This window comes from Corvus moneduloides, chromosome 6 (assembly GCF_009650955.1).
Source record: "Corvus moneduloides isolate bCorMon1 chromosome 6, bCorMon1.pri, whole genome shotgun sequence".
Classification (NCBI taxonomy): Eukaryota; Metazoa; Chordata; class Aves; order Passeriformes; family Corvidae; genus Corvus; species Corvus moneduloides.
The window spans coordinates 47,035,008-47,058,521 of NC_045481.1; the positions used below are offsets into that span (position 1 = coordinate 47,035,008).

Below are 23,514 nucleotides of genomic sequence, written 5' to 3' on the forward strand. Positions count from 1 at the left end.
CTTAAGGACTGGGCACTGTGAGCTTCTTTCTAACAGCAGGGGTGAGGGATGCCTTCTTTTACAAGTGGTCACTCTCGACTAAAATTAAAAATGTGTCTATAAATAGAGGCAGGGAAATGAAATAGCCCAACCAAAGGAAAGAAAATCCTTCTGTGTTTTTTTTCTGCCTTTCTCCTTTATACTGTTTTGATGCCATGAGAGGTGCTAGCAATGAAACATCTCAGCAGGTCTGTATTTGGTTCCCTGCTTCACCAGGGAGGTGTGTATGATTTGGCAAGTCACTTTCTGCAATGCATTTTTGTATCTGAAGACTCTTTTCAGAACAATTAAAGTGTTCCTCAGAATCTCAGTAAATGTCAACATCTTTAGGAATGAATTGCCTTTAAATCTCCCATTCTTATACCTCTGTTTTCACTCTGCAAAGCTAAAGTAGCACTTTAATACCTCATAGAATTGTTACACAATAAAAAGTGTAAAGCATCTCATTTACTATAGTAGTAAAAGCTGTATGGTGTGGCTCTCACTGAGGATTCATTTCAGGTAGACAAGCATGTTTAATTTGTAATGCTGAAGGAGGAAAAATATAAATCAGCAGGAAAAACCTGAAATCTAATCTTAAAGATGCAAAAAAAGGGTACGTTTTCAGAGCAGAATGCAATTCTGAGTTTGGAGTGTACTCATGTCCCTATGTCACATTTAATCTGGCTGGCAGGGGCATGGAAGGCAAGCTCTAGCAACCTGAGTACATAGACAGGATCCCTAGATGGCTTATGCTCTGCCTAACAGCTTGTGCTATAGCCCATGCTGTCATCTTGTATCATCTTGCTGTTACTGTTATCGGCTTTGTAAGCTAATTTCTGCAAGCTGTGGTATAGTTGTACCTTTATTTTACAGTGCTCATAATATCTTCAGGGCAGTGGCAGGGCTCCTTCTCTCTCTGTAGGTGGATTGCATGTTTTAATGCTTGCAAATTTGGAGGAAGGGAGAGACTGCAAATGTTCACCTCCATCATGAAGAGATATGTCTTTGTAGGGGAGGTGTGAGAGTGAAATTGCTGAGAGAGGATTTAACTAACCTGTGTGAGGTGAGTCATGACTAAATTCAGCTGACAGCATTTTCTTTCCGTACAGATCCCCCCAGGAAGCGTGTGGACTCCCCAATGCTGAACAGGCATGGGAAGCGGCGGCCAGAGAGGAAGTCGATGGAGGTTCTCAGTGTGACGGATGGCGGATCCCCAGTTCCTGCTCGCAGAGCTATTGAAATGGCACAACATGGACAGAGGTGGGTCTCTGCTTCACCCTGCCTTCACGAGCCCTGCCTGCCTGGGTCTGCTCCCCCCTTTTGTGTTACACATACAAAGGAACTGCGGAGCTTTTCTGTTCATACCAGCACTCATTACAGCTTCCAATCACGTTTGCAACATGATCTGGCAGCCAGCAATGCTTGTGCACACAGGACCAGAAGTCCTGCCAGAGGCTTAAGGGTTCTGTTCGCTTGCAGCTATTCCTCAGGAAGTCACCATGTCCTCTGGGCAAGAGTCATCTCACCTCTTTTTAATTGTTGAGGACATGGGCATGCAGTCTAAGCTTGTGATACAGGCTAACTGGGCAATGGGGACACTGGAGGGCTTTGGGAGGTCTCAGATACATGCGTCCTGTCAACAGGATAAATCACCCTCTGCTTGTTCTTCTCTGTCTCCAGAGCCTACAGCAGGAATCTAGGTGACTATCTTGGATTAGGTTCCTAGCTTTTGGGCACCTGAAGTTAAATGAACACCATGCTCCATGTCATCAAAACAACTTGAATCTGAAAAGGACTGTCCAGGCATCTGTAGATGCCTTCAAAATGTGCTGTCAGAGCCAGCATGCATCTGACCCACATAAATCACCACATGCTTGTAAAGTGATGGAATATGTATAATTTGCCTCTTTTCCATCAAAGAAAGTGTCAGTCTTGTGGAGAAACAGCAGAGGAAAATGGTGTCTCCTCAAGGCAAGTTCTGGGAGAGTAAGTGAACTGTGGAAATTCACTTATGTGAACCACGAAGTTGCTTCCTCAGTCCCTATGACTAGCCTAAAGGAAGCACATACATTTGGTTTCACACTTGCATTAATCAATCAGTATAAAAGAACACTTCCCATATATGAATGATGGTGATGATGATGCTGTAACTTCTGTTTCAGCTTTGGCATGAATTTTTATTTGTTCAGCTCTTAAGATCTGTTATAATAAGCCTGCTGTGCCCAGAAGCTGCCTTTGCTGACTGAGAACTGGGTGAAGAACATGAAATAATTTCATAGATATTCCAGAGGCCCTAGAATTGCTGGAAACTTGTCCTGGCAATTGTTACAGTTCTATCTGCAGTGAAGAAAGAGTGGTGATTTCCAGAATCTGCTAGGACTTACTTCAGACTGGATATGTGGCCTTGAGACTGCCATAAACACTTCTTATCACAGTGTAGGTTGGAAACCTGTCTCGAATATGTGATTTCCTTTGGTGTGAGGTGTGGATGAAGGAAGTGTTCAGGACAGGGTGTGCTCAGTGCTCCTCACAGGCCTCAAAGGAGGAAAGATGAGCACAACACTTGACTCCTTGTTCTGCCTGCAGTTCTTACTCTGCTGCCTGGGAGATGCAGGGGACATGAGGCTCCCAGAGCCAGGTGGAGGCAAATCACTTTCCCCCGCCCCAAAGGTTCCTTTACAGGGAGTGTCCAACTGGATGGAACAAACAGGAGGCATTAAATTGATCATAGCATTTTCTGAGAGCTGAAACCTTTTCTTCCGGCTCTGAACTTTGACTTTGGATTCAGAAGCCTGAAGAGGCAAAGCTGTGCCTTGCTATCCAAAGTCTTTCTTTTGCTTTTAAATGTTTCACTCGATTCTGCACATGAGGGAACAGTTGAAGTTGAAAGGGCTGGGATGAGTTCAGAGCAGACATACATCCAGGCTGCAGATCAGTAAAGAAGGGCTTTGGCTTAAGGAGGAAGCAAAACCTGCAGGCACAAAAGAGATATGGGGCAATGCATACCACAAGTCAGGAATGGACATAAAAGTGTGGTTAAGGGTGGAGAAAGGGATGTAATAACACCATGATTGATGATGATGGGCATGGTAGCGCTTGTTTTCGAAGGGGTTAAAGGGACAATGTTATTTTACTCCACGTGTGAGCTTCCATAATTCATCCCATCCGCATCCAGAGATGACAACGGCACATTTTGTGTTGCTGGCAGCAGAGTCATTTATAACATGAACTGGCTTCATTAACGAACCCCACTGCATGGGGAGTGTCTGGGGACGATGCATTGCTGATGGGGCACCATCTGTCAGAACAATCAGTAACAAAGTGACAAGTGCCTTCCACCAAGAATGGGGATTTTTAATGGCTAGTTGCGTATTATATTCCATGAAATGACCCACTGACAGCGGATTTTACAGCAGTAGGGTTTAGATCCCCAAGGCAAATGCTTTTTTAAGAATTACTTTTTTTTTTTTTTTGGTCTCAAGAGACAACTATTGAGTGCTTTTATCCTACAATACTAGGAAGATGGACCATGGAATCAGGTCTCCTGTTCAGACACAGGTGACTTGTGTAAACATCTGGAGACACGGCGCCATTGCTTCTTTCTTGACCTGGCAAAGATACACTTCTAACCAGTGGACAAAACACTCCCAAGTGTATTGTGATTTATTCCTACTGTCCTCTTTCCCAGTAGTAAACAGATGTTTGCTTGCATAAAGAGGATTTATGTTACAACCTCTGGTTTACATGTCTGTATCATGAGCTGTGCTTTTGGTAACCATGTGGGGGCCCTACAAGTGTCTGGTCTTGGCTTGTTTAGGGCATATCTTTCCACTGAAATTTAAAACTTGGCAGCCTCCAGCCCTACAGGCTGAGAAAGTATTAAGTGAAAAACACAGTCCTTCAGTGACTTGGTTTTGAATAATGGGCAAGGGGAACTCAGCACAAAAGCTGCTTGTGGAGCTTACAGGCTCCTTGAAATTCTTGTGCCAACCTCTCCAAGTATTCTCCAACTGACCTTTGTAAATGGCAAAGTTGGTATGCACAAACTCTAGCCCCTCTAAAACTGGTGACTAAGTTTAGTTAATTCTTGGGCTTCCCTGCTAGTTGTCAACTAAACAGGTTCATAATTACATCTTAATTATTTCTGCTGTGCTGGTATCCCCACCTCTCAGACTATCTGGTATTTCATTGAAATGTCAAAAGAAAAGAAGTAGGTTCTGAGCTTAGTTTAACATCAGCTAATTTGTCCCTTGTGCTAAAATCACACAGACTAGGAAGAATTCCATGGGAGCTAGAATCCGGAGGGGACATGCCAGAAATTTTCAGCAGCTTTGCTGTGAGAGTCCAAAAACCATTCTAAAATGGGCTTCATTAACTATTCATTTTCTTCTAGTTTTTGAAGAGAGAGATTTTTTTTGAAGGAGAGCTTGCATGAGAGATCAGCTACCATTAGGAAGCAGTGTTCTGTGAAACAGTGAAGCATATTACCAGTGAAATATATTACAGAGAGCTGCCCTTTTAGCAAAGCACAGGGAATTTCACTTCTAAGCTGCAGGGATTCAGACCCAAGATGAAAAAGAAGGGCATTTCTCTATACACTGAGTATAGGGAAGAGAGTTGGGAGTTAAGTGGTAATGGACCCTACAAATTAGAATACAAAATGGGTTACTGTTCCTCTAAGAGGCTCTATGGTCTGATTTTAACCTTTTCCAAGAGTGTGCTTAGTGTTGAGGTCTGCTGGAAAAGTTGTGAGTAACGAATGCTTTGCAATTAATGCCTTCAGGCATGTTCTGTTTTCCCTGGACAGTGTGACAAAGTAGATGGTACCTGGGTTTTAAATTGGATAAAGGAGAGCAGAGTTTACAAGTATGCATGGGGGAACTCATTTTAGACCTCAGAAGTCAGGGGAAGACGATGAACCTGAGCACTGTGTAGGCGTGAGCCATGACTGTAAAATAAAAGAAAGGTTTTTTCAGAGCATTGCTTAAAAAGGGGAGGATGGGTTGGGGGGCTGGGTGTCCAGCTTTGCTACAGGTGACTCTCTTTTATAAAAATGTCCACACTAGTAACTGTGTTTTCTCGCTTTGTTCTGCCATAGTAAAACAATGTTCAGTAAAAGCCTGGATATCTCTGAAGCCAATCCCAAATTCAACAAAGAAGAAAGGTATAAACACTGACAATATGTTCCTCTCCTCTACCTCACTGCTGAGACCTTAAAGATGCAGTACTTACCTTCTCTGTGTGGGGACAGAGCTGTTCTCTCTTTTCTCTTTAGAGAGAAGCAAAGAGGGTGGGGTGTTTACAGCTCCACACTATGTATGTTTTTGTACAGTACCATTCATTTGAGGCTATCCCCAATGCAGCCTGGGACTGTACCAATGATTTCCCCACTAAATTTTCGTCCTACTGTTATTTCTGGTTCAGTTCTGCCATGAGTAGAAGTTCTGTCCAGGGTAGAAGATGTATTTGGTAAGACTTCTTTGGGAAGGATTGGAATATAAAACACTAGGAAAGCCCAGAATGTTCCACTCTCAGTATTGGAAACAGCAACACAATTGAGTCAGTGACAACAGTGGTAGGAAACTTTGGAAATTCAGTCTGATAGACAAAATATTAAGGACCTCTGGTAAGAGACAAACTCTTTAAGACTACCCAGAGGACACAAGAGGAAAATGTGATTGAAAACAGGATTTTTGGAGGATTATTCTAATCTAGCAGTTCAAGTGACAGATGCTGAGGAACAACAAAAAGGTTAACTCCCAACTGTCAACAGAGGCACAATGGAAGACAGGCAGGCCAGCACATTTACGGAGTTTAAGTGGACTTATGTGGGTCCATGAACATAAAAAAAAAGTTTAGACTTTTGGGAAGGCTTTTAGTGTACACGTTGTTTCTAAAATTTTGGTCTCAGAGGAAGAGAATTTTTCTCTGTGTTGAAAACTGGCATCCCAAAGGATAACTCTTCATCAAAATGTAATCCTTACATATTTTGGACAAACACTTAGCTTACCTGAAGGTTACGGGTGTGGCATATGATTCAAAAAGGGAGAAGCAGTGGCTTCCTTAAAGGAACCAGTGGACTTGACAAACTGTTATTATTTCCATTTCCCCTTTTCATAGAAATCTTTTATATGAAGATAAATGTGGCCTTTAAGTCTCAGGAGATTTTCAGGATGTGTGAGGGACTGTTTGGGCCTTTTGCGGTCTGAGACAGTCTTTTGTGGTCAGTGTTTCAAGTCCTGAACCTGCCACAGTGAGGAACATCGTGCATCTGCAGGAGAGATTGTGCCTCATGTGGTGTGTAAAGCACCCTTTTTAAGATGCCAAAATACCAACAAGCATTGGATTGGACCTGAACTGTTAGCATCCTTGTAGTTCCACAGCCATGAAGAAGTTGTGGTTATACAGCCTTTAGTGGCTGCGCTTTCCTGGACTGTTAGCATAGACATGGAAATTCCTGTTCCTTTCTCTGATACTCCCTATATGTAAGTTCTGCTCTTGAACATGTGGCACTTCTTGCATTAAAAGTTAGCCTGAAGTAACTCCAAAGGTGAGCTTTTCTCAGTAATTAGAAATCAGGTCCAGTAAGAGAGATGCAGAAATTTTATCTGTGACAGGAGAGGAGTCTTTCAGTGGATGTTCCAAGCACCATTCCTTGTCCCTCTGTCCTTCTCTGGCAGCTGCTACAGCTGTGTTAGGAGCAGAAGAAATGACACTTCAGTATCTTCCATGGGAATTTCTTATATCCACATAGGCATTTTGTGTTTCCTCTCAAAGGTGGTATTTTTCAGACAATAGGAGGAGAAGGTTAGAGCACTGCATGAAGATCACCCATGGTCCTGCTCATTCAAGGACCAGGCTGAATTTTTGAGGATCACATTCACTGTGATCTTACCTCCCTCCCACTTCTAAGAGCTCGAATGAAAGACCTCAGTGGTGGGAATGTGAGAGAACCTGGATTCTAGATCTGTGCACAACCACATGAAAGGAAGGGATAGGCAGCAAAGAAAACCCCAGCAAAATGGGGTCACATAATCAGGGTGGCCATTAAATTTTTGGCCAGTGTTTAATTGTCCAATTTTATGATACCTTTTTTAAAGGAATACTGCATCTTTAAGGGTCCCTTCCCTCTAGATGCACATGGTTGTCTTAGTAGCTGAGGCCACTGTCCCTTTCTCTTTTTCTTTTCCTTTTCTTTTTCTTTTTCTTTCCGACTTTCTTTCACCCCCTCTTTCAGTGCTTCTCTTCTTCTGTATCTGGGTTGCTGCAGCTCCGTAGTTCACTTGCTTCAGTATTACAGGGAATGCACATGTCTGCGCTTCTGGGTCTATTGTGTCCTGGGATTGTTAATTTTTTTTTTAAACCTCATTTCCCCTTTTCTTTACCCTGTTGTCAATTTGCTCTCCATTCTCTTTGTTAACCTCTTCAGTGCCTTCCCTGTTGGGAAAATGACTTGAAAGAAACATTATTGAACCATCTTGCACCCATTCTATTTACATTTTACTATTCTGCATGTGTGAATATGGGTGTATTTTCTGTATAAATATACACACAGGTTCCAGTATATACAATGGGTGTCAATTTGCTCTTCTCAGTTACATCACTGTAGATAGACTGGTACAGGTACAATTGAGGACAGCATTTGTTCCTAAATATATACATGTATTTGTATATATATGAATTAGATCTTACCCAAATTTGCACTCCAGGCTGAAATATAAATGGAGTGTCACTCAAACACATGAAAAAGAACTTACTGTAATGCTTCTTTCCACTTCTCTATCAATGCGTAGCACTACAGCTTTTTCATCCTATTCTGACTACGTTTTCATTTTAACTGTTCTCAAAACTGCCTTGGTGGCCCAGCTCAGCACTTGCAATGTTGATGTAACTGGAGGCATGGCTAGTTGCACTGAGCAGTAAACTGTGAAATCTACTGGGCATATATTAAATTTGGCATTTCTGTCTTGTGGAGAATGGATTTTTCTCGCCCAGCCAGAGGTAGCTCTGGCAGCTTGGGAGCCTCGTGTTGAAAATGGAGGGAATGAGAGAGAGAAAATGACAGAGAGAAAAAAAAGCGTTGCATCCAACTTGAAAATAATTTGGCTTAATAACACCAAACTGTTTTTTTATGTCTAATCTAATCTTTGTTAATGTGAAAAAGTGGTGACACTTTCCTGAGTTTGCTTACCTGCACCTTTGAAAACTTAATAACCTGACTATTCTATTTCCATTTTGAATGCTTTGGTTAGTACATAAAAATTAAGAATACTGAAGTTTTCAATTGTCACTAGCCTTCAAAGTCAACGTGCCAGAGATTCAGTCTGCTTTTAGACCTGCTTTTTCAGACTCTGTTCAGCACAGCATTGATTTATTCTCCATTCACATTTGAAAGATTTCCTTTGCAACCTACAAGACCTAGAGACTGAATTTATTTTAAATGAAAAATGAGATCCTGGAGCACAAGATGGCATCCACAGAGATAAGTGCTGGGTTGCTGAGCTGGTACGTTCTAGCTGATCTGAATTCCTGACTATAAGACCATCATGACTAATAAGGTAGTATCAAAGCAGATTCACAGCTTGAGCTACAATCTTGTACCCTGGGCTCCCAAGCTGGCTCAGAAATGCATGCTTTAATAACCAATACGTTTCACAGTTCATTCGTGGCAAAAAAAAAGTACTTCTTACCAGGCCAGCTTGGGGGACAGAGGGACACTGCACTGAACAAACTGGGGACAAAAAGAACTATTTCCTTGATAACAGTGTGATATAACTGTGCCTTATGTAAGAGGCAGAAAAGAAGTGCAGCATGAAGTATGAACCCCATTGCTCTGCTGACTGCTTTAATTGGGATTTGGCTGGGAATTTTTTTTTTTTGCAGCCTTAGTATGTGCCTCTCCAGATTCCCTAGTGCCAGAGTTGGATGTGTCTGCAATATGTGAGTGGGACAAAAGTTGTTGTCTGGTAAATGAAACTGTCCCCCTAGTGTTCCTGGTCGCTGGAAAGACTTAGGTACCGGTGGCAATGATTATGACCGTTCAGTTCTCCGAACAGTATTTCACTCTGCTTTTCCTACTCTTCTCTCCACCTGCCTCCACACCCTTCTCTCTTTCTTTCTCTCTCTCCCTCTCTCTTCATTTTCCCTTTCCGAGGATGGCGAGTGCTGATCCATTGGGGTAAGCTCTAGTTTTGGATTATTCCTGTTGTGGGACCTGTTGTGACTTTGTAGAGAAACTTTTCATTTCCAATTTCCAAATACAATACAGGCTGATACACTTCAGTGACTGAGGCTTTACAGCAGGGAGAGAGAGAGAGAGATGTGGGAAGAAGCATTTTTGGTGCTTTTGTGATTGTTTGTGTGCTTTTATGTTGGAGTCACACTCCATATAATTTACTTTTGGGTTCTTTTTTTGTTCTCTTATTTGTCCCTCTATTTCAATGTCTGTGGGCACAGAAAACTATCCTCCTACACTGTGCAGATACCAGGACACCTTCTGAGAATGAAACCCATTCTCTGTTTAGCACTTTCGTATCTGTTTGGTATTTTCCAGTTAATTTGGATCCTAATTTATCTGGTTTCCTTCTTTTCCTTTTTCTTTTTTTTTTTTTTTGTTTTTAATGAAACTGAATCCCATCCGTGTTATTAAAAAAATGCTGGGTATTCCCTCTCTTTTTAGAATGTTTTCTTAAGAGGTGAACAGATGGCCCTAGAGACAGATATATCTTCAAAGCTCTTTATTTTCAATAAAGGCAGTATGGGTACAACTAAGAATGCAATCACAGTTCAAATTAAAGTTCCATTTATAAATACTTAAGAGAAGGAGAATATTATATTAATAAATGATTTGATAAAATCATTGTAATAGATCATTACAGTCTACAGTAAAAACTTCTTGAGAGGGACACACACATATTGAGAAAGCTAATTAGCACCAGTAGCATTTACTTCCCATGTTTGTAGCATGCTTTAATATCTATTAATTCTTTCTAAACCATTCATAAATGGAACTTTAGTATAATTGGCCAATTAAGGAGGGTGGTGCTGTTCAACATCACCCACTGTATAGGCTGAAAGGGAGAAAAGGTGTGTTACCAACACCTGCCCTCCTTCCTCTGCACTCTCTGTAAGGCTTCATCTTGCAAGTGGTTATTACCATGGGCAGACCTTCTGACTCAAACATAAGTACTCCCAGTAAGAGCTGTCACAGTGTTATTTGCACGGTTGGGACTGTAAGACAGTGGCACACCCAAGGTATTCTATATATATTCCCTGAATCAGGGAGTGAGGAAGCACAGTTTGTACCTTTCAGACACCCAAAAGTAAGAGTGATGAAGTTTAACACAGCCTGACTGCTCACCTATTGCATGTTAATTCAGGTCGTTGTCAGGGGTCTCATACCCTGAAGTTTCAGTTTAAATTTTTTTGGCTTTTAGTGAGCAAGGAAAGAGGAGTATCAAATTCCACCCAATTTATGCTTGAAGCAAATAAGAGGTTGGATGGATATTTTCTGGAATGACTTTCAAAACTACTACTACAATTCAAAATTTCTAAGGCATTTCACCCAGGGACACAAGTCACTGCACGCTGCATGCATGCTGCAGGCTCCCCTTCTTGGAAGCATGGCTCCAGCTTGACCAGCTAAGAGGCTGTATTCAGCATCCTGGTAAAACTGCGCTATGAAAGCAAGTTCTGCTGGGACTGCAACAAGTTACCAAACTCGCCTTTGATTGTATGAAAAAGTTCTAGGAGATGGTTATTCAAAGAAGAAACAAATGCCAATTCTGATCTAAATGTTAAATTCATGCTGTGAAGCCTTTATGTTCTACTGGTGTGTCCTAGCAGGGGCACTGTTTAAAAAAGCACTTGGGAACAGATCTGAGAGAAGGGCGGTGGAGAGACACTCTGTACATGTGCTACATGTGTAGTATGGTTACCAGGCCTGCTGCGCTCCCCTGTCTCGTGTTTCTCTCCATCTGCACCTCAGCAGTGTCAGGCTTTAGCCCTTCACCTCTCAGGAAATTCTGCATTCTCTGAAACCAGCTGGAAGCTGGTTTCAAGCCCCTCAGTTTCACCAGTAAGGGAACACTGGTGTGACATGAATTGGGCCTGTCATGGCTTCCTCTTGACAGCAGCTGGCTAAAATGAGTAAAAAATTGCTTTAAAATGAAGGACCTATTAACTGTGGTACGTTGAATTATCAACTAGATTGAATAAGGTATAAAATCATCACAGCTACAAAGTACAGCCCACACACGCACATTTCGTTTCAGTCCTTTGCCTCTCTCTTTCATAGCTCAGCTGTCTCCAGATTATTGTCAGTCTGTGGAATGGGAGGAGTAGCCTCCAATGATCTCAGTGTCCACCTTATGTTTAGAGTGCTCTCTGCATCTTCCCCCTCCTAAACCTTGGGTCTACCTCCCTTATGTTTTGGGGTTTTTTAATTCCTCCCTCCTGGCTTGTCGAAATGATTGTCACTTTGTAAGGGACTAAACAGTCTCTTCTTGGGTCCCTAAATCTGGCAGTTGTGTTTGAGGGAATGCTCTTTATCTGAGCAACTGCACTGACTTTGCTGCTTGTATTTTCAACAACCTTTTGATGATTTCCATTTAGTGCACAAGCATACAAAACAATGTGCAGAACACAGAACAAAATGAGTCACACACCGTGTTCACAGTTTCCTAGATTGTTGCATTTAGTATTAAGTTATTGGAATAATTATAGATTTAATGCTTCCAGTAACATTTAATGCCTGTAAAGACTCTTAGGAGGTTACTCACTAATAGATACTTCCCACTAAATAAATTTAGTTCATAGCCATGGAGATGATGTCGTATTTTTCTCCTCTTTCCACATATAAGAGTCTGCCATGCTAATGTGCTGCCTGTAGGGCCTCAAACTTTCATTTTCTGGTGAGAGGGCTAAAAATTTAAATTCCTGTTCTTTCATTACAGCATTTCAGCATAATGCAATGTTTTCATTCCTTTCTTTTGGCCCTGTCCCAGTTCTGTCCACCTGACTCTGAGATACAGGAGCAGTGCATGTGGTTGGTTTTTTTACAAACTGAGTTATAGCATTGCTCAGCTGAGATGATCTTGATGAGAGGGACAAACCTGTCATTTTTGCTTGTTAGCATTTTTGTACTGGAGTACGGAATCTCATGGTAGGTCACGGTACTGAGATTTTATAGCCAGCTTGAGAATCATATCCCATCTGTAAAGGTAAATTATGGGAGTTTTGTTAAATTGAAGAAGATGCAAGGAAAATCTCCTCAGTATTGGTGTCATATCCCATACCACCACTTTCTGGTAAAGGAGGAAGAGTTTTGAAAATATACAGCTCTCTTTTCACCCTGACACTTAAATTGAACTCAGGCTTCTTTAAACTCTTTCCACTGCTCCTATATACAATTTCCAGTGTGGACAAACTGAAGCTTGCTATAGGGCCTACTTTACTTCTTACGTGTTTTGCATGTGAATCAGCAGCAGAAATAAATCTTGTTCAATAGCAATCATGTGGATACTGAATGCATTTCCAGGAGGATTTCATACTAACTCTCTCTTATGTCCCCTGCCTCAGGCTCCTAGGCTGGATGAAAGCACAGTACACAACAACTATTTTTCAAATATTGCTTCCAATAAAGAACTGGGAGTTGGGAGGTGGGGACTGCCATATTCTGCCCTCCATGTGTGTGATCATTTTTGTAAAAAAATAAGAGGCAGTGGGGTTGGGAAGGGAGATTCAGGACTATTGGAAACACCTGATTGCAAAAAGGAAATAGCAAAGTGGAACTTTTAATGAAGTATCCTGGAATTCAGGTGAGTGTCAGAGAGGACTTTCCCACCACAATTAAGAGTTGATGGGAACATCTCCTTTAACTCTAAGATGGTGTTTAACTGCATCTCTGGGCACCTGAATGCCTTCCACATTTGTCCAAGATAATCTATAGATTCCTCTTGTAATTCATGGTTTGGAAGAAGCTTTTCTTGATGATTCGTGCAGGGAACATTTTAACTGAAAGGCCTTCCCATCTGCACGACACATCTGTGGTGCAGTCAGCTACTTCACTTATAGGAAAGGCACATACAGTAGTCTTTCAAAAGTGGAGCAGACAGTTCTTCCCTTAAAATTATTTTGCATAAACCTTTATGAGTGCCCCAGATCTTGATGGTACAAATTTAGGCTTAATCTAGTGTGAAAGAATGCCAAGAGTGAGCCTCTAGTTTTTACTGCTGCACTATGATGGGCAGATTGCAGCAGGGTACAAGAAAGAAACCTAAGCATAGAATGAGTGCCCCAGATTTTCATGGTGCCAGTTGAGATTTAATCTGGCCAAAAAAGCATGCTGTGAGTGGGCTTCTGGTTTGGACAAAGAAAACCATCAGGGCAGAGGATACAAGTAGAGAAAACAGAACCTGCCATTGTGTTCAGTTGTAGCTTACTTTTTCCTTGGAAATAAGTCCTCTTTTGCAGTTTGCTTACTTTTAAGGAATTCTTCTTCTCAAATTTATTTATTAATATGTCTGGGAGACCCATTTTAGAAACCATTCTTTCTGTTTTATTCTACAACAGCAGAAGAGAGTAAATTGACACAGTTTATGGTCTAAATTTGTTTTATATTCTTACGTATAAGCTGACATCAAGTATCTGACCCATATCAATTTTTAATATATATGTGTGTACACACAGATAGACACATTAAAACACATACACCCAGGCACTCTCTTTTCTACAGGAATTTCACCTTTTCATGTTTGTTACCTGAAGGCAAGTAATTACTTTCATGGCTCTTATTATAGGTAGGTTATCATAGGTAGGAAACATTGGTAGGTTTGCTATACTGACATATTGCTGCATGGTGGTTCTTGAGCAAATAGGTTCTTAGCCAAAACCTCTCCTGTGAGATGTTTCAGTCTTTAAGACAACTTTCTTTCTGTTTAAAAAGAATAGAAAGCAGCTGCCCCTGGGGCTCACTGATACACAGTCACACATAAGGTGTGGGGTTTTTTTCTGTGGGGCAGCCCTCCTCCTAGAAACTACTTCTGCTGAAATGTTTGTGCAGTCTGGCCTGTCTGCTCTTCCACCATGTTTAGCATAGCACATTTGCACATTTTATTGTCTGCAGCTGACGTTTTTCATTGGTGACCTTTGCTGGAGAACATGAGACCTTTAACAGTATAGGTGACCTTGTCAGCAGATAGGACAGTTCACTCTCCCTTGACTGGCCTCTTTCTGAGGGCACCTGAGCTGTTATTTTGATATTAGTAAAGTCATCAACAAAAGCAGAACTCATTATCCCTAGAGAAGACCTGGCTAGTTTAATGCAGCAGCAAGAAGTCTCACTGAAGAGCAAAGATGGGAAATCCATCAGTGAGAAGCTGGAAAGGGCTAAGCCAATGCGATCTTTGATTTCAGTGGGAAGTCATCACAAAGGAAATGATTGTGTGCTTGAGTCAAGGAGACTTGGGGTTTTAATTATTATCTGGAAGAACCCCTTGCCTTTCTGTCTTGTACACATGATGCTTTTCCATGTTGCTTGTGACAGAGAAAGTCTCATTTTGTAACCACCAGCACTGTGCAAAACAGAAATCTCAGCACAAGTATGAATGTCTTCACCATCCTTTTGAATTCAGCTGTTCAACTTGCACAGAGCAGACCTAGTAGCTTCCACGTGCTTGATAACCAAAAAGAAAGTGGCAACTGCCTTAATCAAAAGAGATTATAGTATTCTCCCAGAGCAACAGCATCTCTTTGATTTGTGGGGGGGAGACAACTGAAAAACATGGCAATAGTGAAAGGAAAGAAAAGGAAAGAGTTATGTCCTTTTCCAGTGACAGCCTCCCTCCTCCTTCTCACTTCATGCCTGTGCCTGTGGTGGCTGGTGTTCAGGGTTATTACTTGTCCGAGTTTTCTGAGGGATGTTTTCCTTGTTGTGTCTATTCAGGTCTCGGTCAATCAGCGGAGCATCGTCTGGGCTCTCCACCAGTCCTCTCAGCAGTCCAAGGGTAAGTGGTGCTGCTTCAAGATCTGTTGGTCTAATCCACTCACACATGCTTGATGCTTTTCGACATCTGTTGCTCCAGAGCTGTGGCTCTTAGCTGGGATGTTTTGCTTTTCCTTGGCAGCTTGTAAATTTTAACGGGCGGTGAGGGAAATGTTACTGACAAATGCAAGCGGAGAATTTTTCCTACATGTTCCCTGCACTGTTAGCAGGGGTCTCATTGTGCCCCTTCCCTTTTTCAGTCCCATAAGCACACAGAATAACATTGCTATGACAAAACACTCTATATCCAGCTGAGGTCTGCATACAGCCTGGTTTCAGACCAAATGATCAGGAGCCATTTCACAGCTGCCTTCAATTAGGTCACAGTAGAGCACCAAACCACGCTGGTTATCTTCTGTTTGCCTCAGAACAGCTCGTATTAGGAAGTCAGAGAAAATAAATTATACAAATTTGAGGACTAGCAAATCTAAAAGGAAAGTAAGAAGCTGACTGACTAGGATAAGTTAAGAACATTCAAATCCCTATAAATAAGGTACTTCCGCATGCCCTTTTTAAGCATACAGTCAACTAAATACTGATATTCAACTAATACTGAGCCAGTACAACACATGCTTGATAGTACATTTGTTGCAAAGTTGTAAGAGTATCTAAGTGCAATGGCAGAGGCTTCCCTCTTCGTGTTAACTTCTTTGGGGATAAAAGTGAGTATTACTAGTGCCTGACAAGGTCAGCTAAGTCTCTTGAAGACTGCAGTGCTTAATAGAAGTCTAGACCTCATCAAAAAGTCTGTTGGGCTGTGACAGTGCATGTTACCTAAATGTCTGGCCCAGAGTCTTTGGAGGATTTCTACATGCTTCCCATGACTTCATAAGATGAAAAATTGATATATTCCATGTCTTAGGGTATGGGTACACCTGTGGATTTACCCTTAGTTATATGAAGATAACATCAGTATTCCAAGTATTTGAAATTGCAATTCCATCGTAAGATTCTGTGTAATTCTTGTGAATAAAGACACACTGTCAGCCCTAAGTTTATAGTCTAGTAAAGCTTCCAGCACTTTGCTTGGTTGAATTAATTTCTGAAACCTATTCTGGGCTCCTGCCAATTTTTATCCTGTTTTGAAACTGGCATAAGTTGTTCTTGTGGTCTCCTCTGTGTCTTTAAAATCCCAGGGACTAGTGAAGATCCATTTCCTTCTTTCTGCACTGGGACTTCTGGTTGCCAGTGGAATGAAGCAGAGGTCTGAGAACTCTTATGCCACTGCAAAAAGTACTGGAAAAGTACAGTGGAAACAGCTTTGTGCACAAATAAGCATCCAGTGCAGTAAAACTAAATCTTGATTTCATTAATTGATCTCTCTCTAATTTCTGACAGTTCAGTAGGACGACATCAAAGAATAAGTTTGACAATATCTGTCCCATAGTTGCTGTATCTTACCATTATTACTTAACAGGCAGTAGATTAAATAGTCTTCAAAGGGATTTAGCAATTAGGTGGCATTTTCAGCAGATCATAACAATATCAAGGCGGGTCGTATTTGAGGCTCAAAAGGAAATGTTGAAATAGAAATCATATTTTTTTAAATGTCCTTACCTATGCTTCTAATAGCACCTTAGATTATTGAAAGAGAACATACTTTAAAAAGCAAATGCACATTTCACTTTTTGCACTGCTTAGATTCGGTTCTATGAGGAATTGAATTCAGCAGCAAATAAAAGTTCTCAGATTTCACAAGATCTTTCTAATGGTGTTCCACATTGCACCAGCTGAAATCGAGACCTAATCTTGTTCTTCATTTCATTATTAAATATGTGGTAATTAAGGGTGCCTCTTCAGATTCTTAATGGCTTAAGAGGGAGTTGAATCTTACTTTATTTCTTTCAAATCTGCTTCCCAAACCATCATACACATAAGATAGGAAAATTGCAAGGAAACATTTGCAATTAACAGTCTTCGAGTTTTATCCATCGATGTCATTTGCAAATAGTTAATAGTCAGATGCTGATAGTGACTTCCACAAATTAACCACTTTCCTCATCTTTTCCCCTTCCTTGCTCATTGACAATCAGAATTTAGCAAAATGGTAGACTTTAGTTTAAAATCCTAAGAGTAATACAAACATTTTAATGTACTGATTTTCCTTTAATTTTGGTGGCCTAACCCTAAGTTCTTTGAAGTAATTGCAAAACTTCAATGCAAACAATTTAAAGATGTAAGTCTTAAATAAATTTATACAGTTTTTTAAATATGGCAACATTGTGCTAATCCGTCACACCCAGGAAGGAAACTCCCTAGTGAGTGTGTTTTCCCTGGGACTGAGATTTGAGGCAAGGTTACATGTACATGGTATGTCTGGTTAGTTCTTGATTACAGCTTTTAGGTGTCAAGAATAGATAATAATAATGGTGATGTGTAATTTTTCATAGGTAATATCTTTGTAGAAATCAGAATCTAAGTGTAGACCAAAGCTGAATATCTCGAGTAGTGACTTCTGTTTTTACGATTATTCCAGTACTTGTAATCTAAGGTGTTAATAGCAATGTTTTGTAAGGACTTTTTTTTGTTTGTTTTCAATGTGATTTTTAGCTTGCTAGTATCCCTTAAAAGGCTTCTACCCTTCCAAGTCTGTCTATTGCTGTTTGCTGTCAAAGTATGAATGGTTTCCCAAAATGCGTCTTAACACGTGTAAATGTTCCTGTTTGGGAAAAAAAAATCATAATCCCATTTTGATACCTCAGTGATGGATTATGAACTTTGCTTGTATTTTCCTTTTTAAACTATGTCTTACAAAACAATGGCTCTCCCCACCCTCTTCTTAGACATGGGACTTAATGGCAAATACTGCTGAGACTTTATGACAGAAATTCCAATTATCAAGCTATCCTTCAATGCAATGAGGGATGTTGCAGGAGAAGCATAAAGTCTTGTGGAAAGTATCATCTCTTCCCAGATAAATAAATTTGCCAGACCTTGCTGAAGTTTTTGCTGTAGCAGTTAACAAATCAAACACCAATCTGAGTTCATATATTTCTCGTGGTGTTGTGTGCTCTGAAGCTTCCAAGTGAAGGCCGAGCAATTTACCCCTCCAGGTCAGGGGAGGAGAGTGGGTGCCCAGGTGGCATCACTCTCCCTTTTCCCCCTCTTTCTGCAATGGGTGGCTGCAGCTGGTGCATTACCCAGCCAGGGGTAAAGAGGAAGGAAAGAGGTTCTGACTGGTGTGTGCAGTAACTATGTGTATCCCCTGCCACTCCGTGTGTATCACACACCTGTTCTGAGTCTCATCTCTCTACGGGGTTTGCATATGGGCACATGGAGCTGAAAGAGGTGGTCCCAAATCACCGAGACATCTTGATTTGTCTGTGGCTTGAGTGGTTCTTCTTCCCCTTCCTCACCTCCCTACAGCATCGTGCTTCTCTCACTGCAGGGCAATCAGAACAATCCCAGGGAGATGGCATTTCTCTCTTCTTTTTTCTTGGTTACTTTCTTTTTCTTTGTTTTTTTCTTTTTTTCTTTTTTTTTTTCCTTGTTCCTTTGTTGTACTTTTCTTTCTGTTGTTTTCCTTTGCTGACACGTGGTTGGTTAATATGATGAAGCCTGTTATGACACTGTTGTTCTTGCTGCTGCCGCTGCTGCTGTTGTTGAATATGCTGTGTTCCCAGCTAACTGCATGTCTTTTTTTTGTTTTTTGTTTGTTTGTTTGTTTTCGTTTCTTTGCAAAATCCCTCCCCCTCACTACCCCTTCACCTCCATCTCCTGTGTCTCCTTGTGACATGGTGCATCTTTGTGACTCGGATGGATTTTATTCTGACTTTCCTTTCTCTGCTCGCCCGCTCTTTGCGTATTTCACTGTTTTTGATGTGCATGGACACTCTGCGTCTGTCTCGTAGCCTATCAGAAAGTTCTTCATCCCCCCTCAGACCTCCGACCTCCCTTTCTCTCCCCGACCCCAAGTCTCCTTGGACCCTGATGCTTGTAGGAACGCCTCCAGGCCTGGACATGTACTCCAACCAAAGCCAGCACTTCAGCCCAACCCAAAGACGCAGACTTTGCCATCCAAGAGCAAATTGGCTGAAAAACCACTCCAGTCTACTAAATCCAACCCACTCCCTGCCAGCAATACCAGCGCCCCCTCTTCCCAGAACAACCCTGTGCAGAATGCTCAGGGCCGCTCGCCTGCTGCCGGCTTTAACCCACAGCTGGCTGTTCCTAAAGTGCAGACCAACCCTATGTCTCCTGTTAGATTGCTCCCTTCTAGTACTGACCCAAGCACCAAATCTATCCCCATCATACAGGTCACCCCTCACCCCTCTCCAAGGGGAAGTCCCCTCCCTACCCCCAAGGGGACACCTGTTCATACGCCAAAGGAGAGCCCAGCAGGCACACCCAACCCAACACCACCATCCAGCCCCAGCATTGGAGGAATGCCCTGGAGGACACGGCTCAACTCCATCAAGAATAGTTTCCTGGGGTCTCCTCGCTTCCATCGTCGGAAATTGCAAGGTGAGTACTCACCCAGCCACACAGGGTGGTTTTGACTTGGGCAGATGTTCAGCAGGAATTTCATACCTGTCTGTGGCTCTGCAAATTCTGTGTACCAAGGGCTGAATATTGGTGCGGAAAATGAGAGTGATAGCATCAGCCGAGCTCTAACCCACATGTGAGCAGGCTCTGTTGTGCCACTGCACCTTCTCCAACGGCATCTCCTGAGGCCACTTCACACTCCAGTCATACAGCTCTTACTATCCCTGTTGTGACACTTAGACCACAAGAAAAATCTATCTTCAGCTCCTTCACTTGCTTTGCAAGTGGACCTAGGGCTCAGCCATTTCCCCTGTGGCTGTGCTCCACTGCCTCTCCACAGCCACAGGCTGAGCCTTATGCTGAAAAACAAGACAGCCAGAGGCAATAGGCTGAAATTGTCCTTCTGAAGCACAGCTATTTTGATCTTGGTTAATGCTTTTTTTTGCCTCCTTTGGTAATTGGTGCAAAAATCTCCTTAATACAATCAGTGGTTTCATATCTGCTGGCCTACTTCAGTTTTCTGAGTCTCTAGAGTGTTGACATGTGCAAAATTTTTTTCCTCAGGCTCCAGGTGGCTTTTTTGCATGCAGGCAAAGGGCACCCAAAGTCACATGCCTTATCCTTGGATGTCAGCAGCAGCTATCCCAACACCCTGTGGTTTTACAGGATACTGGGACATGATCCCATGGGAAAGGAGGATTACAGGCATGGAATAGTTAGATTTTGAACTGTGATGGTCAGTGCCATTGTCTCTGAGGTGGTCAGAGAACTGCAGAGAATTGCAGCAGTGACTGAGCTGCATCCAGCTGGGCTTTGAGGCAATTGCAAAGCAGTCGCATTGGCACAGTGTGTTTGGATCTGAACCAGAAACCATTGAAGCCAGTGCAAGTTTACCTAAGGACCTAAGGAAGGGTAGAGTGAGCCTTGAAATGCAGCACTTGATTAGATGCAGAGATCTAGAGACATATGACTGGTGTTCAAATGTCAGAACTAGTCTACAGAGTCAGTGGGCAAATGCAAGTGGGTGCAATGGCAGAATTGTTTCGTTGGTGTTCAAGCAGAAAATGGAAGGTGTACTGAATCATCAAATTTCTTTTCTCCCTCCCTCTCTTTGGCTGTGCGCACATGGGCAGTACCTACACCTGAAGAGATGTCTAATTTAACCCCAGAGTCATCCCCAGAGTAAGTACTCTGCCTTTTTTCCCACCAAATACCAGTGTCATTTCCTGGCCTGAATGCCATAAACTGACATATTTCTATTCTGGATCAGTATCTGTTTGTAACCTCTTGTCCTGTGGGTGAGACAGAGATGTGAAATGATTCTTCTGATAAGGACTGTGCATAAGATACATACCTCAGTAATGGCACTGGGGTCAACAGGTGATGAAACAAGTCTCCCAGTAACCACCTCATTTTCTCACAGCTTGCTGAATTTGCTGGGTTTGTAACATGTTTCTTCTCTCTTCATTCATTTGGTTGGCAAGTAGATCACTCACTGGGACTGGAGAGGCTGCTCAGTGGCTTATACTGGCATTAACTGTGCACCAGAAAGTCTTCCTTTTAGTACAGGAGAGTTTGCATCCTCAGGATAGCATGCAGGAGGCTCTGCTAAGATAATTCCGAGGGATCTTTGGCTGCGATAGGAAGCGCAGTGTTAATTCTAGGCAGCAGTACTGGGACATGGAGAAGCTGTTTCATATTCACCAGGCTCATTCCTAAAAGTCAGTGTGCATTTCAACCATTTCACTGTGCAAATGTGCGTCACTGCGTGGCAGGTTTGGAAGTCGCTGCCAGAGTGCTGCTCCGAACACTTCCTAATATGCAACAGATGCCAAATTATTCCTTTTTATTTTCACAGCTTGTGTTTGTGCACCCAATGCCCATAGACTTAGCCTGCCAACTAAGGCAATTTGGCCTCTTGTTAAGAGACTTGTGTGAAATATTCATAAGTCTTGGATGGGAATTTTGAGCTTAAAGTTTTGTAATTGGTGACAATGGTATTGTCTTCACAACTTGTCCCAGACCTGGCTTTTATCTGGTGTAAGATGGGCACTCTATTTGTAGTACTGCAGAATGGAGAGGGATAAAGACTTCAAGAGAGGGAGAAGTAGGGATTAGTAAAGGTATCCAGGAAAAAAATTGGAATATACTGTGTTTTCAACACTTTCGAGCATTTACTGATAGAGAGGCATGAGAGAATTTCATAAAATTGGCACATCATTATCACAGAAATATACAATACTCTCATCTCACGTGTTTTTAAAGCCATTAAAACAGAAAACCTTTAGAATTAAATTTCTCCTCTTCGTTGCATGTATGTTGGTGGAAGTTTTGCTGTTGATTTAATGTCTTCCCTGCTTCCCACTCACTCTTTAAAAGCTGGTGTAGAGAAGTAGTGCCTGTCATTTAAGGCAGTTTGGATGCAAGTCAAAGCCTAAGGCCCTCTTTTCTTTTTCTGTATAATTGCCAAATTAATGAGTTCAATTGGGCTGCACCCTGCAGTAAACATAATAAAAGTCATAAAAAATAATGAACTAGATTATATTTTAATGATAGATGTCTGTTGCTCAGTGCCCACTTCCACATGTCTTATTTTTTCCCATATTTTCTTCTTTTCTGTAAGAAATAAGATATCCTTATCAAGAGCTGTACTGACCTCATGGGTTGAGTGATAAATGCATGTCCTTGCTCTGGTACAGCAATGCCTGCCATTCATTTAACAAACCTGATGATTAGGTAATACACTTCGACGTGTCTGGGTAATGCTGTTCTTTCTCATGTGAAAAGTCCTAGAAAATGTGTTAGGGATGACATTTAAAGAGACTTAGCTCCAGCTGCTTTAAACCTGCAAAGCTCCATTTGCTTGAGTAGAAATGCTGCTATTTATGCCAAGTAGGTAAACCCCTGGAGGTTACTGATCTGTGCGCTCAGAGACAGAGAAGGAACACAGAAGGCGACGTGGTCAGACACTCCAAAAGTAGGAAAAGGAACAATATTATAGGAGTGAGAAATTTCAGTGTGAAGTAATAAAGCACCAGCCTCTATTTTCATGCTAATTTATTTGCTTTTTCGTCAGCTGGACACCTGATTAGATTCCCTAGTGTAAGCTACATACCCAGCTTCCCCCACATATCTCCTAACTCACTCCCCCTTTAAGAAGTTTGCCATGACAAGAGAAGATTCTTAATTTTAAGTACATTTTGTACTGCTTACAGCCTGATCTTGTGAGATGCTAGAGCATGTCATTCGGGGTGCTGAGGATTCATACACAATTTAACCCAAGTTAGTAGCATTTAATGCCCTCTAAGAGGAGAAAAACCTTTATTGTGTAATTTTACTCCAAAGCTGTCCCCTGTTCTCAGTGTCTATTCCCTAGGTGTATGAATACAGCTAGTTCTGACAGTTTTGGGGAGAAAAGCCAGTGCATGTGTGCTGTGTCTTGATTCTGCTCATTACAGAAACAGGAGAGGCCACTGACATATATTCCATCTTATGTGACACCAGCAAAGTTATTTTAGTGAATTCCAATGATTTACAAGCTGGAGTGTAGCCCAGGCTACCAGTGAATCTTCCAGACTCACTATTACTGGTGATAACCTCACTGAGGAAAAGAGCCCAGATGGATTCTGGAGACTCCAGACCATGCTCAACAGGAAAACATCTCCCTATGTTCTGGGCCCTCATTACCTGTGCTTGTTAAGAGACCTATAAATGAGGGGCCAACAAACCCATTAATGAAAATACTAAAATGAAAAGCCATATTTTAAGATGGCAGACCTGCAGTTAAATAAGCACACTTTTGCAGGCCCATGCTTCCCCTGAGCCCTTGGAGTCCATCCAGCCAGCCCTGGTTCAGGGGATGATACAGCCAAGCCTAAGACAAGCAGCCATTTTAGATGGATAACCAGGTGTTAATTTACTAATGAGCACAGACCCCTTACATGCAGGGAGCTATTGCCCCAGCT

The 23,514-nt window shown here is 41.9% G+C and overlaps 1 protein-coding gene across 16 annotated transcripts in view; it reads left to right on the plus strand.

The window, feature by feature from the left end:
• The window catches only part of BRSK2 (BR serine/threonine kinase 2), a 310,896-nt gene that overhangs the window by 259,087 nt on the left and 28,295 nt on the right, over positions 1 to 23,514 (plus strand). For 9 of the 16 annotated variants that reach the window (XM_032111641.1, XM_032111643.1, XM_032111644.1 and 6 more), the window contains exons 12-17: positions 1,131 to 1,281; positions 5,120 to 5,185; positions 9,176 to 9,199; positions 14,966 to 15,026; positions 18,916 to 19,528; positions 20,683 to 20,731. In XM_032111641.1, the coding sequence (XP_031967532.1) occupies positions 1,131 to 1,281; positions 5,120 to 5,185; positions 9,176 to 9,199; positions 14,966 to 15,026; positions 18,916 to 19,528; positions 20,683 to 20,731 (964 nt within the window). The remainder of the gene's footprint in view (positions 1 to 1,130; positions 1,282 to 5,119; positions 5,186 to 9,175; positions 9,200 to 14,965; positions 15,027 to 18,915; positions 19,529 to 20,682; positions 20,732 to 23,514) is intronic. The other 7 variants (XM_032111652.1, XM_032111656.1, XM_032111657.1 and 4 more) reach the window with 5 other exon arrangements.